Below are 18,251 nucleotides of genomic sequence, written 5' to 3'. Positions count from 1 at the left end.
AAGATTTAATTATTTCATTCCTTAATTAGTTTTATTTTTTCATTACTCATAGTCTCTTTGTAAATAGAGAGCATTGTAATATAGTTCAAAACGTAGTTCTAACCCAACGTCAATCTCTTTTTAGTTCTGTTCCTTTCTCTCTCTTCCATTTTTTATTTATTTATTATTTAACATTTTACATCAAATTCTACAGGAATTTTGACAAATAACTCTCTAAATTTTTAAAAGTAAGTAATCACCATCAACAAGATTATAGCTCTTTTGTAAGTTTTTTGTTTTTTTTTTTTGACATGTTCGCACAAGATGAGGAAAAATGAGAGGAAGATTGAACTAGAAACATCCGCTTTATGAGATGTGGTCTCTAATCGATTAACCTATCTCTTGGGAACCTGTTTGTAAGAGCATTAGCAGCAGATATCATATAATCCATTCACTTTCCTATATTTAAGGAAAATTTCAAAAAAAAAAAAAAAAATCACAAAAATTCACCCACATCAATTTCCATAAATTTAACCAATACTCTTGGATAGCTACGGAATGCATGTGTAGGAAACCAAAAGTAATTTTTTATACATTATTTTAATATAAACATTTCTCTTTCCTCTTTCATCTTTCATCTTTTTGTCTTTCATTGAAAATTGTGTTGAATTTTGTAAAAAATATGAGTGTAGGTAGAAAACTTATATTTTGTAAAAAAATAATATTTTAATGGTATAAGAAAAGATGAAGAAATTATTGTAAAATATATTTTGATATTAAAACAAAAAGTAATTTTATTCCTTAAATTAATTAAAAGAAATCAAAATAAAGCTACTCTAAGTCTTCTTTAATGATATGCAATTCTTTAAAAGAAATTAAGGTATCTTTCTGCTTTAGAATATAACTCGTGGAAATCTTTATTATCTTTATTCTCTTTCTCTTTGTCTCTTTCTTTTTCTTTTTCTTTTTTACCTTTGGCTTTTTCTTTCTTTTTCTTTTTCTTTTTCTTTTTCTTTAAAAGAAAGTAGGATGTAAGAGAAGATAAAGAGACCCAAGTGCTCTGCGGATTCTGCTCCCAGAGGCGGATTTAGCAAGGGCTATGCAGGGGCAGGCGGCCCTGCTTAACTTTTTTTTTTTAAAAAAAAAAAAAATTCATATATATTTTTTCATAAATATACGAGCACTGATTGGCAGCACGCAGCATGCCCACACACACCAATGCAATTTTTAAAATAAAAAAAAAATAAAAAAATTTGCATGCGGCGTGCATGCTGTTTTGATTTACCCTAAATATACTTCAGCCCATAGCCAGCCCAAAAAAAAAATAAAAAAAATTGCACGCAGCATGCATGCTGTTTTGATTTACCCTAAATATACTCCAGCCCATAGCCAGCCCCTCCTTTTTATAAAACCCAGCCAGGTCAGCTCCTGCATTTTTTCATTCCTGGATCTGTCATTGTGCATTGATGGCACGCCGCATGCTGTTTTGATGAGGAATGCTTCTCTTCATTCCCAAGACCATCTACTCACCATCTCATGTGAGTGCATCTTGACTTTTTCAAAAAAAAAATAATAATAATAAAATAAAATTAAGACACATAGATGGTGAGTAGATGGTGCAGAGAATGCAAAGGAGCATATCTCCTGTTTTGATTTACTCTCCAGCCCATAGCCAGCCCCTCCTTTTTATAAAACCCAGCCAAGTCAGCTCCTGCATTTTTTCATTCCTGGATCTGCCACTGTGCATCGATGCTCTGTCGCATACCATTAATAAAAGGCATCAATGCTCTGGCATTGACAAAGCATGAATCAATTAAAGGCAGTGGACAAGGTTTAATTATTTTTTACTATTATTTAAATAAAAAAAATCACTGTAAAATATATATATATTTTTTTCACTTTTCCAAACCAAACCTTCTTACTTAATTTTTTTATGGGAACTTCACTTACCCCCCTATACTTTTGCGCTTTTTGCAGACACCCCCTCATTGTTCAAAACCTCTCACTTTGATGTATCCAACTTTTGTATCCATTCACTTTACCCCTTCCGTTAGGATTTAACAGAAAATCCTAACGGAAATGGTGGAAAATTACAATCGTGCCCTTATTTTTTATTAAAAAAAAATTTAGGGATAGAAAGGTCAAAAGTTAATGGTAGGGGAATATTTGAAAGGAAACGAAAGTTTGATGCACCAAAGTGAGAGGTTTTGAACAATAGGGAGGTGTCTGCAAAAAGCGCGAAAGTATAGGGGATAAGTGAAGTTTTCCCTAATTTTTTTCTCACACCAATAAGTTTTTATCCACTAAACAGTAACTGTTGGTTCGTTTTTCGGATAACACAAACTCCATTATCCAAGCAACTCAAAGGGCAGAGACAAATTAAGGAAACTGTAAGAAGGATTCCTTGTCCGAGCTGAGGTTTTCTTAATGAGAGATGATAAAAATACAACTTTGTTCCAACTTTTCTATTATGTGATATTTAAAAAATAAATAAATAAAATAAATTTCTGAAGTAATAACATCCTTCTAGTTTTTTTAGATGTAAAATTATTAATCAAAATTTTGAGTTCAAGTTTTTTCAATATATTATTCTTAATAAATAATATAGCTAATTGATTTTATTTTTTTGTTAAGAAAACTAATTGTAATTAGGATTTAATTAGGTGTGTACAATAAGCGATCAAAACTCGCAACAATGACCAATTAAAATCAACAATGAGAGACAAACAAAGCAACTCGCTAGCAAAAGGTGGACTCTCTACAATTGATGAGGTGATCTATATAGAGGGTTTTTGGCATTGTTATGACTGAAAGCATTGTTCAAAATGTTTATTAATAAAGAATGGAATGATTGAAGGGTTTCAATAAATAAATAAATCAACTACGTCTAATAGTAAGTATAAAATATTAAATATCAAAGAAATAAAGAATGATAAAACAAAGAAGCAAAAGATTAGAAGTGAATAAAATAGGGAAAGTACATCTACTCCCCTCGTAGAATGTCAATTGTCAAATGACCTCCTCTCATTTTATTTTTATTAAGACTTTTTCACCTTTAAAACCAAAAAATAAAAAAATAAAATGCTAGTGGGATATGAATGGCAGGCTAACGATAGAGTGCAAGTGCAGGCCACGATATTCCATGCTATACAGCCGGCCTTTTTCTTTCTCGAGCCCACTACACCATTATTCAATGCGGATTGAGATCTGGGCCACATATTATAATCATCAGCCCACAGTAACCACATCAGTGTTCCGTGTTCGATCGGCTGGACAAAAATTTGCTACAAACTCATCTAATGTATCTGTTAGAGCATCTCCAACAGCATTGGATATTTTACCTAATGAAAAAGTACAATTCTTTACTTAAGCTATTATTTTTTCACTACACACTTCCAAGTCTCCAACATACTCTCTATTTCATTCTCTACTTGCTTTAAAATATTATTTCTTGTTATTTTTTTATTATATTATTGCCAACACTTAATTAAAGGGAAAAACAAACACTTATATAGAAATCATTCATAAAAACAAAAATAAACACATGAAAAACATTCATCTTACATGCTAGTACTAATTCTTAAAATTAATAACATAAATAAATTTTTTTATCCAACTGCAATTGATTTGTTTCCATCTGTGTTTCCATGCAATAATTTTTTTTGCATTAAATTTTTTCATCTAACTGCAATTGATTTGTTTTCATCCGTGTGTTTTCCATGAAATAAATTTTTTATGCATTCAATCTTTTCATCCAATTGTGTGAAGAAAATTGTGTTTGAGAGAGAAACGTAGCAGATGTGAAGAGGTGTTCAGAAGAAATAAAAGATGCTGGGTGAAAATAGGTGAAATAAAAAAAACAAAACAATAAACAAAAGAAAAATAAACAATATTTTATTCATCTAGTGTACTACAATGAATAGCTCCAAATTGCTATTCGCTGCAGCAATGTAGCTATTCTAGTTAATGGCAAGCTACTCTGTTGAAGCTAAAAAAATAGCAATAATAATTAAATATAGCTAATATTAGTCTGTTACCTAAGTTGCTGGAGATGCTCTTAACATGTGAGAAACACATTTTGTTTTTTAATAGCTATAACACATGTCATTTTATTAGATGCTAATCCTCTGGTTGAACTCCCCTTGATGCTCTCATTGTTTGTTTAGAATTTCTCTCTTCATTAATTCACGCTAATCTCTCTGCATTTGGACTCTTTATGTTCGCTTTGTCTCTCTTTTAGTTGTCAAAGGATTTAGCTTTTTTTTTATTATTATTATTATTCCCATATGACACGTACATCTGGCCTTGAAGTTGGCATCCTTTAAGCTATTATCAGTGTTTCATTGAATAGATGGACCAGAACGACTCAAAAAAAAAACAAAAAATGTTAGTTACATCACCTTATCACTTTAAAAAAGCATTAGTTACAATTTAAGTTCTCTAAAATTACTTAAAAAGTTTAATTTCACCTATCAAATAACCAACGTAAAACTTAGCACCATAAGTGTTTTTATAATCCATCTGTCTACTTAAAGCTAATTATTTTCTTAATATGAGACTGGAATATTGCAATATGATATCATAACAACGAATTGAAATTATCCTATCCGTAGACCTTACCATTTGAGGAGGCCATGACCCTAACAATTAGGATTACCATAATATAATTTTATCCTTCTTTCATGAGTACCATAACATAGTCCAATTGCTAAAAAAATAAAAACAGCAATGTTCCATTTAAATTCCCATCACTTTAAGCAAGAAACAGGAAAGAAGGAACAAACTAACATAATTGCTTTAGAAAAAGACAACAATCACCAAGGGCTCGACCGACATTTCACCATCAAATACTCCAGACTCCATTGTTTCCAAAAGTCTCCCAAGGACTTGGATAGAAGTCTCCCAAGCAAAGCTGTCAGACCTAGCAATTTTTCCTTCTAATGTTTTTCGCTAGTTTGATAAAAATTATATCCATCAGATCCCATATATATGAAGAAAGCAGGTGCAACGGATGCTATATTGGAAAGTGCAGAGGTATTAACAAATTAAGTCTTATTTTCTCTTTTGTTATTTTTGGACTTATATTTTTTCTTTTGTTATTTTTACAAAGTTGCAGAAGTATTAACAAACAGCCAGCTTGTTCGTGACTCCATGGAGCTACAACCTCAAGGAGCACTCAGCAAAAATGAAAATGGAGAAGTTGATATAATGAAGCCATTAGAGGATCTTACAATTTGACCCATTCAACACTGAAGAGGTCAGTGTGCTAATCATTTCCATTACCAGGAAAATATCTGCATCCATTTTGAACTAGAGTAATGATATTTAGTAAGCTTCTAGACAACTACTTAGGATTTTTTGTAAGAGTCACTATCACATCATCAAATTGTATGGCAGTTGTATAACATTTTACTAAATAACATTATCTTTGAACTATCATTAGTGACAAGTTTGATTACCTAAAGTTCATAAGAAACAATATGAAGATGTAGCAGTATCCCCAATGTAGAGAACTCTGCAGATGCAGAGTCCTCCATGGCAGAGAAAGTCTTCCATAGCCAAGACATCCTCCCTCCCAATGCATATAGGCCCTGTCACATATGTTTCTTTATCAATGAAAGCATAGGAATTTTGTTTATTTTTTCTTAATTCTTACAACATAAAGATAAAGATAAAAGTAGTTTTAAATATTTGTTAATGTTTTTATTTCCAAAAAACAAACAAACAAAAGGGAGAAAGATATATAATCTGTTTAAGAAGTGCTGTGAGGAGAGGAGGGACCTGAATGAAATTTGTATAGGATTGCACAAGAATGTTTGAGAAGCGATCAAAAGAATAGGCGACTTGAAGAAGAGGATCAACGTAATAGTTTTGAAGAAAGTCACTGTTCCCAGCACTAAGAAAGTAGATTGCAGCAGATATTATTGTTGAAGCATTTGATCTCCCTGCAATTTCCAGCACCCTAAGCTGATACTCCCTGTAGTACTCTAGCTGTTGACTTAATGAGATCGTATGCTACATCACCAAAATTCACAATATATATCATATCATATGTCATATATATATATATATATATATGAAAAAAGGCTAGAATTTTAATATTGTTAATGAGAAAAGGATAGCAATTGTGAGAAAATTTATATGAAAATTAAAACAATCTAAAATTTATTTGAACAAATAGCTCAAAACCCGAGTCCAGCCATTTGTCGACTCCAAGACGTGGTATTGTAAGGGACACATGGGAGTGTTGTGAATGTGGAGGGTCCCCTACCAATCAATACTTGTCCAAATGCAAACAAAGAAAAGCTAGATAAAGCCAAGATGTAGATCAGCCTATTTTATGGTTATGGAAATATTTTCCAATTTCTGCAAATGCTGAGAGCTTTATGTACCTTGTGTGAATTCATGGGTTGCAGCTGTATGAAAAGATACGAGAAGATGCTAGGCCCACACCTTCTGTTGCACCAACTTGAGCCCAAAAGTGTCTGTATCCCAACTCATTGCTCACTGTTTGTTGTATTCAGAGCTCCATACTACAAATGCATTTATGCTTTTGGATTTGTAAGCCCATGGATTATCCTTCAGTCTCTCTCTTCTCGTTAATTTTTAAAATTACCATTGAATCTGTAGGGTTCTTGTGTGAAACCTACACGAGCCCACATATTTAATGATAATTTTGAAAATCGAAAGGATAAGAGAAAGAACGAGAGAAGAGATTAATCATTTCTCATCCTATTTTATTCAAACTACCTCCTACTAAGTTCCTCCCTAACCGTCTCCCTTTGTATTGATTGAACTTCCTGCTAAATATATTATATTTGTTGGTACAACAAAAATTTGACATCTGAGACCACGGCAGGAAGGCCACTCCAATATCTGCTATAATCATAATAAATTGAAAATCTGCAAAACAACAAAATTAATGAAAATCAAAGTTCTAATTAGGCTTGTGATGCGGAAACAAGTATTTATCCATAAAAGGAATTGCACGTTATTGTTTACTAGCCTATAACCCGAGCTATGTGCGGGTTTCTTTCATTGTATATTATATGTTATATTAGATTAGAAAACATCCACACAAGAGTACAGAAAACAATAGATATTTATGAATAAAAGAGTATGAATAGTTAGCCAAATAGGGATATAAACAACACTGAACTTCAGAGGTCTCTGGACTTAAATTCTATGTATGTACATACTATTTTTTTTTTTGATAAGTATGTATGTACATACTATAATATGACATACATAAATTGTATGTTTATCAAAGCTAAAGACATCAAAATTCAAGGAAAAGAGCCCATCTATTGCATACTCCAGAGGCATATAGCCACTATATGCAATCAACAAAAAGAATTGACATTGGCATATAGCCACCCACAGCTATCATCCATGGATTACATTCTTTTAGTTCATTATCCATGACAGATCTTAAGATACAACCAACATAGAAATCAAAAAACAGAAAGGAAACATACAGTTTTCCAAGTCTGTAAGCATGATGTTTGAACCTCTAGAAAAAGAGAATGCGCAAAAAGCTTTGAATTAGATAAGAAACTATTAAGTTATTCGGTCAAAATGCTAGAATGCACAAATAACCTCGGGAAGAGATGCACTGCATTGGAAGGAGACGTACGCTATACCTTAGGTGTGGCACTTTCTGACAGCAGGACCACTTGTCACATCGAGAGTCATTCGTCAGGCACTAGAACTTTCACAAAACAGTTTGGATCCACCTAGTAAGGAAGAACTGTACAATACACCAGGTCAAGTAAACTTAGTTTGCAAGAGAAATTAAGTTCACCTTCATAAGTGAAATTAGTTGAAGTCGTAGGCACAGGACAATTGAATGCAGGCATGCAACCCTTAATAATAAAACATTATGTGGTGGAATCAGAAAGGAAATCAGTCATGGTAAAAAAATTAAATTCCTTTTTTTTTTTTTTACATTTAAAATTAATGTAAAATATATTTTTGAAGAACATTATTAAATATGTAAGATTCACTTACCCCGTAAAAATTAACCAAGGAGCTTTTGATCAATCAACGGAAGCCATGTCCTTTTTCATCCACTCATACTGAAAAAATTGCACACATTTGAAAGGTCATATCAAATTAGATTCGATGATAAATATAATGGATATCTCGATTACTCTATATATATATATATATATATCACAATTTTTTTGGGAAAACGGGGAGAGAATAAATCTAAATGATTTCATAAAAGAAAAAAAAACGAAAGATGGAAAAAAAAAAACAAAAACAAAAAAAAAAAAAAAAAAAAAAAAACTAAACAAAACAAAAAAACAAAACAAAAACAAAACAAAACAAAACAAAAGAAAAATGCTGAGGACAAGAAAGAAAGCACCTTTGGAAACGGACGTGCATTATGTAGTCAACACATAATTTCACCCTCTAATTCCCAGCTGCAATTTCTCATCTCTCAAAATTTTGATAATTGACGGCATAAGAAACAGCAATAACTTCAGTTGGCGCAGTGCGGGTTGGATATATAAGTAGGCACCCAGCCATTTGTTACCACAAACCATGAGCCACTTTAACAAGTATCATACAGTTGCCACAAAAAATCCTATGCTGCCACTGATTACCTTTTCCTGCATACCAGCAATCAGAAGAAAAGAAACTGAATGGTAATTCAGATCCCACACTCCCAAAGAAAATAGAAATTCCAAAATTTCCCAGAATCTTGATTTGGCACTACACAACAAGTTCAACAGGTCATCACTAGTCTTTTAGTACATATTCATCAGAATATAACTAACTGTTTGAACTAAAAAATAAATAACAATGCATCATAGTAGATTGAAACAGAAAATTCACATACATGTGCATCAGATGATGTGAGGAGCAGCGTGTCATATTCTATACCCGCTTTCAAACGTGATTTTTGAAACTATTTTTTGAAAATTTCTCTTGACAAGCTTGTTTCTGTTAAGTATTTTCAGTATAGGAAAATAAAAACCACAAATAACATATTAATAGAATTACTTTTTGTTCTTGGCAAACTGTTTTTTCTTGATTGTAACATAACCAAATAGGGCAATATATTACCACAACACCTCCGGTATCTACAAGCTCCTGATGAACCTATATTCTTTTAAACCATTAGGAATGACTTCCATAAAACAAATAAGAAAGCATTATATTGAAGAAACTTCGAAGATCCACAGGACTTCAAAAAGCTTAGTCATTTTCATTCCTTCTGAAGCAAGGCAACACCAATAAAATAAATCTATTTAACTAAATAAGGGTATGAAGAAGTCCCACTTAAACAGAATCTTTTCGTCTCATTTTGGAAGGGATGGAAGATAAATTTGAATAAAACTAACACTTGGTCAGTCTTTTAGTTGCACTCAAAGAAAGAAAAAATAAAAAATAAAAAATAAAAGAAAACACTGAGGAAAAAGGAAGCAATATTGAAAACTGACCTGCATTATTTCCCATTGAGAAAATTCTCTACTGCCATTGAGATTACCTTTTCCCATGTTCCAACTTTTGGGAGAAAAGATAAAGGATAGCAATTCAAACCGTACACTTCGGACAAAAACAAAAAATAAAACAAAATTCTCATGATTGCGATTTGGCACCACACCATCAGAAAATAATTAAATGTCTGAATCAATAAATAATAGCACTTAAGTTTGAATTATTTGATATTATATGTGATGCTTAATTTTCTTTTCAAGTAGAGAAGTGTTGAGTTTCTTATGTTGAACAAAAGAATCAAATGTTGTTCATCAATATTAGTAAACCTATGGGGGGAAGTTTGTCGCTTTGAAGTTATAAAGGATGGGAAAAGGAGGAATCCTCTTAAGAGGAAAATTCCCCAGGGGAAGGAGACTGGCAAGCAGCAGCAGCTACACAATTTCAACTCCAAGCATATGACATTGGAAAGAGACCCTGCAAAAGAACCCACACTGACTATAAGGATAGACGGTCAATTAGAGATCTAAAGAAACACAAATCACCGGAACAAACCTCTATATTCCCCATAATTTCAGGCAGTGAAATTAGAGAGACCCACAACCTTTGATTATAATGACCAGAATGATGAAGTAATGGAAGAACTTACAAGTAGTTAAGCACTCTGTTCCATAAAAATAAATAATAATTAGCCCATGATCCAATTGGAAACTGCACTGATTCTTGGCATGCACACAAGTGTCAATAGCTTCACACATTCACTTGCATAGCAATCTAAGCAGATCTGATCTAGCATGTGCCTACTCAAGCTTATCAGATTTATACAAATGTTACAATTTTCCCAAAAAAAAAAAATCTTATAATTTTTATTAAAAAGAAAAACAATTCATGGGCGTGAATTTGATGAATATAAAAGAGACCCAGTTTATGAAAAGAGACCCAGTTTTTCCCTTTCTAGTTAGGTGATCCTCCTTGTATACTTCCAGTGTACTTAGGGGCGCCTTACGCTTTTAATAAAATCAGCTACTTACTTATCAAAAAAAAAAAAGTATTAGGTGTCCAAAATTTTAGCTGATCTTCTGCCATTCATGTATCACATACATGAATACTATCTTTGCTTCTTGTACTCGTAATTTGAGCTCTTCAATCTTGGAAATTCTGTTGATTGAAAATTTTCCATACAATTAATATTAGAAAAACCCAAATTAGGCAGTGATAAAACAAAGAGAAATTTATCTGACGATGAAAATATTAGAAAACCATATATATGAAAGAATTTGAGAAAGTTATTACAAGAAGCAAGAGGATCATATTTATATTTAGCCGACGGAAAAGAGCAATTACCTTAGTGTAAAAGATGAATATATTGTTGCCGCCTTCGAAATGATGTGCAGGTATTATAACAGAAAATGAGACTCTTCCGAGACTTTTAGCTCATCCAATATATTCATCATCAATCACTATTTGATCGATGCCAGGAATTTTTTTGTTGTTCTTTTCCTTTCTTTCTTTGCCACAGCTTCTTAAACAAAGGGCAGTTCTCAACCCTTGTAATAGAAAGATATGCAGCCCAGGCAACCCCTCTTCTAGCATGTACTTGAGCTTAGGGCAATCATAGATCCACAATAGTTGCAGAGATGAGAGGTCTCGAAGCCCTTTCTTGTCCAAAGATTTCATATTTGGACATCCAATTTATTAAACTGGTATACCTTGAGCGTGGCTCTTTCTGAGAGCAGAACCACTTGTCACATTGAGAGTCGTTTGTCAGGCACTGGAACTTTCACAAAACAGTTTGGATCCACCTAGTCAGGAGGAACAGCACAATACACCAAGTCCAATAAACTTACTTCGCAAGTGAAATTAATGTATGCACAGGACAATTGAATGCAAGCATGCATGCAACCCTTAATAATAAAACATTATGTGGTGGAATCAGACAGGAAATCAGTCATGGTAAAAAAAATTAATTCCTTTTTTTACATTTAAAAGTTATGTAAAATATATTTTTGAAGAACATTGTTAATATATGTAAGATTCACTTACCCCATGAAAATTAACCAAGGAGCTTTTGATCAATCAACAGAAGCCATGTCCTTTTTCATCCACTCATACTGAAAAAACTGCACACATTTGAAAGGACATATCAAATTAGATTCGATGATAAATATAAGGAATACCTCGATTACTATATATATATATATATATACAATTTTGTTTTTTGGGAAAAGGGGGAGAGAATAAATCTAAATGATTTCATAAAAAGTTAAATATTTCATTTAGTAACCTATTCATCACAAGTCTTTTAGTAACCTATTCATCAGAATATTAAGTAAATGTTTGAACAAAAAAATAAATAATAATGCATTCATAGTAGATTGAAACAGAAAATTCACATACATGTGCAGCAAATGATGTGAGGAGCAGCGCGTCAGATTCTATACCCCCACATCTGCTTTGTGTAGTCATAATCGAGCTCTTAGATCTTCTAAATTCTTTTGATCAAATATTTTCAATACAATTAATCAAGCAAAAAGGAAAACAATTAGACAGGATGAAACAAAGAGAAAAATATAAAAGAGAGGAAATGTTAGAAAAAAGCATGTACCTAAGTGGAGATTCTTGCTAGACTTTTAGCTCATTCAATCAATTCATCATCCATCTTTATTAGGTGGACGTGAGCAATCTTGAGCCATTCTTTTCCTTTTTTTTTGTGACGTTGTTTCTTTAGCAAAGGACAATTGTTGATCAGTAAAACAGAAATGGAGGCAGGCAGTCCCTCTTCAGGCATGTACTTGAGCATAGGACAGTCATAGATCCGCAATTCTTCAAGAGAGGCAAGGTGTTGAAGCCCCTTCTTATCTAGAGATTTCATAATAGGAAAATTCTTTATTTGAAGAGCAGTCAAATTGGTGGGCAACAATCCCACCTCCGGAAAGGACTTTGCATCTCCCCTTTCACCACAAATAAACAAACTTTTAAGAAAAGGGAGCTTTTGCAAACCCCATCTCATTCGTCCGGCAACGAGGTTGTCACAATCGGAGATGGTAATCGATTTCAGATTAGAAGGCAAGCCCCCCTCAGGAAATGACTCGACCTCTAGACAATGTACTATTTGCAATTCCTCTAGAGATGGAAGGAAAACGTGCATCTTATCCGGTAGTGACCTCAAATTTCCACAATTCCAAACCCAAAGCAATGCAAGGTTGGGGGCACGCAATCCACCTTTTGGAAAAGATACAAAACAAGGGCAATCTATGATTTGTATTTGCAATGTCATTAAATCATGTCTATGTTCTTCAGAAACTGTCAAAGATTCCAAATTCCTACACCCAAAGATATAGATATCACAAAGGTTTGGAAATAAGTCCAATGGGACAGACTTGAGAGAATCATAAATATCATATAAGTACAATTTTTTAAGGAATGAAAAGATCGGGTACATTGGGAGCTCTAAAATCCCACAATTCCTGATGATAAGGGATTTTAATGTAGATGCTAGATCACCCTTGGAAAGGGACACAAACGAAGAACAGCCACTGACTTCTAACTCTTGAAGAGAACTACTGGGCCCCATCATTATGTTGGCTTGGGAATCTAGTGCATCAAATCCTCCAACTTTGAGAACCTGTATTCTAGTTGGCAATTCCTTTAATAAAACCTCATTACAATGTGTTAGATTCAATTGACATATAGCAGGAAACATCAGGAGTGAAGACACCAATAGTGGACATTTCGTGATCTCAAGTTTGGCTAAAGAAGGAAGATGGCTGGGCAACCTTTGTGTTAGCTTGGGACAATCATGAATATAAAGCTCTTGTAGGAGAGGAAAAGCTTCACCTTCATTTTCAGCACCAAAGGAAAACCATTCCTCCCACTTCAACATCAACTCGAACCTTAGAACTTTCAATGCTTTAAATGGCATAATTGAAGATGAACCACTACCATAAAATCCAGGACCCACTCTAACAACTCCACCAAACTCAACAATAGAGAGGTTCTGCAAAGAGGGTAGTTGTCCAAGCAATGGCAGGCTGCAACAAAATTTACACTTGTTTAGATGAAGAGATACCATATTAATGAATGAATCATGCCCTATCCAATCTGGAAAACTTTGACCGCCATAGTTGTTGATAGTGAGACTTTTCAAATTTGAATGAGGCTGGAGATTGTCAAGTACAGTTCTTTGACTTTCTAAAACAACAGTATCAGCTTTCCATTCCAACACCAACTCCTCAATGTGCTTCTTTTCCTTCAACCCTGCATCTGAGGCATCAGTAGAAGAGAGAACATTTTGAAGGTTCAAAATAGCAAGCTTTCCTCGAAGATTTGTAAGTTTTCCCAACTCTCCTATGGAAGACCCATTACGGCTGCCGATAATAAATTTTGTCAACGTTTGCAGACTTCTTAAGCTACCCAATTGTATCGGCATCTCCATTATGTCAGTTCTAGTAATATCAAGATGTCGTAGATTAATGAGTTTCCGCATATCCCTAGGCAACTCAACAAGACTATAACAACATGACAAGTTGAGTGTTTGCAAATTGATCAACTTACACAAGGAATTAGGTAACCTTTTAACTGCAGTAAAAGAAATGTCCAAATAACGTAGTTGTTTAATTTTGCCAATTGAATCAGGCAAGTTAGCCAAATTCTCATAATGAGACAAAGAGAGTACCCGTAAACATCTTAGCTTCAGCAATAGATCATTCGATACCTTTTTAGATAAATTGTTGTCCAGTATTGAGAATTCTAATGGCAGGAAGGTGCGCAACCGCTTAACCTTGTAAAGAGCCTCAAACTTCTTAAAGTTATCAAATCTTGTTATGAAATACGACAAGTGACGAGTCTTGTTCACAATTCCGTAAAAACTATCACCCTCCAACCTAAAGATAAATTGTCTAGAAAAAAATTTGGCCAAGTCATTGACAAGATCGTGCATTACCAAACATGATTTATCACCACTTGATTGTTGAAACAATGATCTTGATACAAGATCAAGAAAGTAATCGTTACCAACTTCTTCCATTGTTTTGTTTTTGGGTTCTAGCAAGAAACCTTCCGCCATCCACAATAAGACTAATCGGTCTTTTTCAAATGCGTAACCCTTTGGAAATATTGAACAATAACCAAAGCATCGCTTTAGATGCGATGGTAGATATTTGTAGCTTAATCTTAAAGCAGGAAGAATGCTTGTCTCCCCAATTGGCAAATCCCATATTTCACTCTTGAGTATCTTGTCCCATTCTTCAACATCTAATTTCGACCACAAGAGAGCACCAATCATTTTGGCGGCTAAAGGTAGGCCCTCACATTTTTTCACAATCTGTCTACCTACTGCCTCTAGCTCAGGATGTGCAATAAAGTCAACATTGTGAAACGCATGGTCTGAAAATATTGACCAGCAATCATCTTCTGATAACTTTTTCAGACAACGAGTCTCACAAGAGCGTACCACGGAGGCGACATCATTATCACGCATTGTTACAATAACCATACTTTCTTGCGCCCCAAATTTAAAGGGATTAATTAAGATTTCCCAGTCAGCATAATTCCTATTCCAAACATCATCTAAAACAAGTAGGAATTTTTTCCCCACCAACTTCTCCTTAAGTGTAACTTGAAGCCCATTCAGATCCTTAATATCACAAGTTGACGAAGTTGCTGCCTCTAGAATAGTTTTCGTGACCCTAAACACGTCGAATTCGTGTGACACATACACCCATGCCTTCAGGTCAAAATTCTCCTTCACCCTCCTGTCGTTGTATACAAGCTGAGCAACGGTGGTCTTGCCAATTCCTCCCATACCCACTATGCCAATCACACACATCTCACCCCCGCTGGCATCGTGCGACAGCAACAAGTTAATTACTGCCTCCTTATCATCATCCCTACCAAAAATACCAGATTCTTCAACCAAACAAGTGGAGGGCAATCTTTCAGAAGATTTCCCTCCAAGACCTTCTCTTAGACCTAAGAAATCCTTTTGCTTTGCTAGATATTCTAATCGGTCAAGTACGCTTTCCACCTTCCGTTGTATCTCCTTGAAAAAAGGATTAAGAAAAGTAGATACAGAGTTTCGTACCTTCCTTGCAGTTGTCTGAAACTCAGCACCCAACTTGCGTCTCCGGATTTCTGTAGCAATCTCATCCAAGATGTCTTCTGCATCAAAAGCAGCGTCTTTCAGCTCATCAAGCCACACTTTCACATCAGGGTTCGTGAGTTCCCTCTCCTCCGCGTCCTCCACCACTGCCTTCACAGACAGCAATGCTATCTTCAGATTTCTTAAGGGCCCCTCGGCGAGTTTTCGCCCCCCAAAGAAGTCAAGCACCTCGCGAGACATCCTGTCAATTAGCACGTGGAAGCCAACAGAGAGAAGAGCATCGGCCATGTCTTCTTCTTTGTAATTGAAGAAATGAGATATTAAAATGAATAATATCTCAGCATACTATATAGGAATTAACGTCCTCTACACTTATGAAATTTACGCCATCATAAGCATCAAAATGCTTGGAAAATATCATATATTAAAAATAGGAGCCATAAAGAATTTTCTTTGCAAAAAGCTTTTTCTTCGCTTTTGAAAAGACTCTTATTTTTCATAAAACCAAAATCTAATCTTTGATTCAAACTTTTTTTTACAATATAAAGAGCAATAATTCAATGAAAATATACTCAATTATTAATTATAACATTTTACATTTTTAATAAATAGTATTTTTTAAGTGTTTCGATATCTAAAAATAATTTAAATTTTGTAATTTGAAAATTTACAACCCGTTGGCAAACCCTTTTGCCTTTGTTACTTACTACAGCTAACGTAAATTAAGTTGTATAAAATTTTAAATTTTTTGTATTGAAAAGCCAAAAAAAATTTATTTTATAATGATTTTTTTTATTTCAATAATAATAAAAAATAAATAATATTATATACAAATAAATAAAAATTAAAAAATTTTAATATTGATTTTTTTTTTAAATAATGTTCCAATAATTTCTAGAGAATGAAATAGTTTGTCGAACACAACGGCTATGTTTGGCAATGGAATGGAAAAAGGAGTAGAACGATACTGTAAAAGATTTGATTGATATTAGAGAAAAAAGTAAAAAAAATTATTTTGTAATGATTTTTTTATTTAAATAATAATAAAAAATTATTAATGTGATGTAAAAAATAAAAATATTAAAATTAATTTTAAAAATAATTTTTTAATTTTTAAGTTGGTCCTATCTGATCTTTTGCCAAACACAACCAACCAAACTGATCACCACTTTTATTTATTGGTTCATTTTCTCTCTTTTCAATTTTTTATCATATTTTTATTCTTTTGTTTTCGATCTATCCTCTCAAGAACTCTCTCGGTAAGGTAAAAAGCTTTCTTCTCAAGTTGGATGCACCGTATCGGTAAAACGGTGGGGGTAAGGTCGTATTCCACTCTTGGGCATTGGGCAGTGTGATATTTTGTTTTTTAGCGTGAGGATAGCTTTTGTTTATTATGTGCCAAATACCCAAAAATAGGAAAAGCCCTTTCTAAAAAATGTTTTACACCAACACAAACAAAAATGATAATAACAAAGAAATACCGCAATGGAAAGGATAATGAATTTATCGGCTCGAATGCAACAGAGAAGCATGAAGAACGAAAGCCAAATTTACCTACTATGAAGACTGAAATAATTTCATTAACCCAATTTTTTTCGATGACCAGACCGGCTATAGGTCACTTGCAAAATAAACAAGAAATTTTTTTTTTTTTTTTTTTAAAAAAAAGGCCACTAGAGTCGGTTGGTCCCAAAGCCACCAGGTACAATTTGATGCTCAAGTTAGCATAATGTTTAAAGAACATTTTTTAAATAAGGCACCGTTTTTTTATAGAAGACTAAAAATCCAATTTTACCTTGAGCTATGTAACCTTTTATATTGTTTTCTGCAACTGCTATATGTGGGAGATATCTCATTCCTTCAGCTTCACCAAAACTATTTTTTAGTTATTTTAGTGAGGCAGTTTAATAAAAGTAGCTTAAATCTCCATTTTTCAGACTCAATATTTTAACAAAAAAAAAAATAGTGAAGTGAATGGTACTTAACAAATATAAAAAAATATTATTCACTCATCTAGTGATTAAACAACTAATTTCTCTCTATTCTTTTTTGCTTTTGGTTTCTCTTTCTTTTTTCTAAGAATAAACAAATATTTTAAAAAATGATATTTAAATTGAATAGTACAAGTAGATTGTTAAAATAATGAGGCTGCTGTGTATGCTCTAAAATGTGAGTTATCAAAATAATGGAAAGTGCACTTTTTGTTATTTTGGCGAGTAAAATTCGATGAGGCTAGTAGGAATACTCTTAGTTTTTTGGGTTTTACTTCCCGTCCAAAGTAATGAGTGGTTATCCCGTGCAATTATTTTTCATGTAATGATCTATCTGAGTGGGACCCATGATAAATTATATCCCCTAACAAAGTCATACCAAAGATATACAACAGTACAATCCAAAATTGCTTTGTCAATGCTCCTGAAGAAAAATCACAAACAAAAAAGCAAGATTTTTTTTTTTCAACCCTGGAGTGCTATGACTAAAACCCAAGAATTACTGGAGTGCTAGAAACAAAGTTGCTTTATCTTTCTCAGTTCTCACCTAAATTTCTTGCCTAACAAGAGCATCTTCATGCTTGTGATATGATTCCTACCTAATATAAGTTGGCATGAATGTTAATATGTATGCAGCAAATTGAGCCATTGATGGTCGAATTGTTGAAGTTAAAACTACAAAATGAATGATCCAGGTTTTCTACAAAATGATTTGTACCACAAGTAGAAAGGAC

At 33.4% G+C, this 18,251-nt stretch overlaps 2 protein-coding genes across 10 annotated transcripts in view; both read right to left on the bottom strand.

Annotated features, from left to right (window-relative positions):
* Positions 1–5,201: 5,201 nt before the first annotated feature.
* LOC132175108 (putative disease resistance RPP13-like protein 1) overlaps positions 5,202–18,251 on the bottom strand; it is a 71,585-nt gene continuing 58,535 nt past the window's right edge. The window contains exons 1-11 of one of the 7 annotated variants that reach the window (XR_015911381.1): positions 10,771–10,855; positions 10,458–10,584; positions 9,982–10,090; positions 8,351–9,903; positions 7,990–8,057; positions 7,623–7,729; positions 7,458–7,492; positions 6,730–6,882; positions 6,372–6,625; positions 5,761–5,994; positions 5,202–5,570 (exon numbers count right to left, since the gene is read on the bottom strand). The gene's annotated coding sequence lies outside the window, so the exon portion shown is untranslated. Of the gene's footprint in view, positions 5,571–5,760; positions 5,995–6,371; positions 6,626–6,729; positions 6,883–7,457; positions 7,493–7,615; positions 7,730–7,989; positions 8,058–8,350; positions 9,904–9,981; positions 10,091–10,457; positions 10,585–10,770; positions 10,856–18,251 lie in introns of those variants that run through there. The other 6 variants (XR_015911379.1, XR_015911380.1, XR_015911382.1 and 3 more) reach the window with 6 other exon arrangements.
* On the bottom strand, positions 11,111–15,821 carry LOC132173033 (putative disease resistance RPP13-like protein 1). 3 transcript variants are annotated; one of them, XM_088512992.1, is made up of 5 exons: positions 12,867–15,474; positions 12,032–12,749; positions 11,824–11,918; positions 11,470–11,546; positions 11,111–11,228 (listed from the first exon to the last, which is right to left on the bottom strand). In XM_088512992.1, the coding sequence occupies exons 1-2, from the start codon at positions 15,251–15,253 to the stop codon at positions 12,062–12,064; spliced, it is 3,075 nt and encodes a 1,024-aa protein (XP_088369118.1). In that variant the 5' UTR covers positions 15,254–15,474; the 3' UTR covers positions 11,111–11,228; positions 11,470–11,546; positions 11,824–11,918; positions 12,032–12,061. The 3 variants fall into 3 exon arrangements, with proteins under 3 accessions (XP_088369118.1, XP_088369116.1, XP_088369117.1); XM_088512990.1 differs by having other exon boundaries at positions 12,032–15,821; XM_088512991.1 differs by lacking the exon at positions 11,824–11,918 and having other exon boundaries at positions 12,032–15,821.

The sequence above is a fragment of the Corylus avellana genome, chromosome 2 (assembly GCF_965113065.1).
Source record: "Corylus avellana chromosome 2, dhCorAvel1.hap1.2, whole genome shotgun sequence".
NCBI classification, from domain to species: domain Eukaryota; kingdom Viridiplantae; phylum Streptophyta; class Magnoliopsida; order Fagales; family Betulaceae; genus Corylus; species Corylus avellana.
The sequence above is the reverse complement of the archived record's forward strand: the minus strand, read 5'-3'. Positions and strand labels throughout refer to the sequence as shown.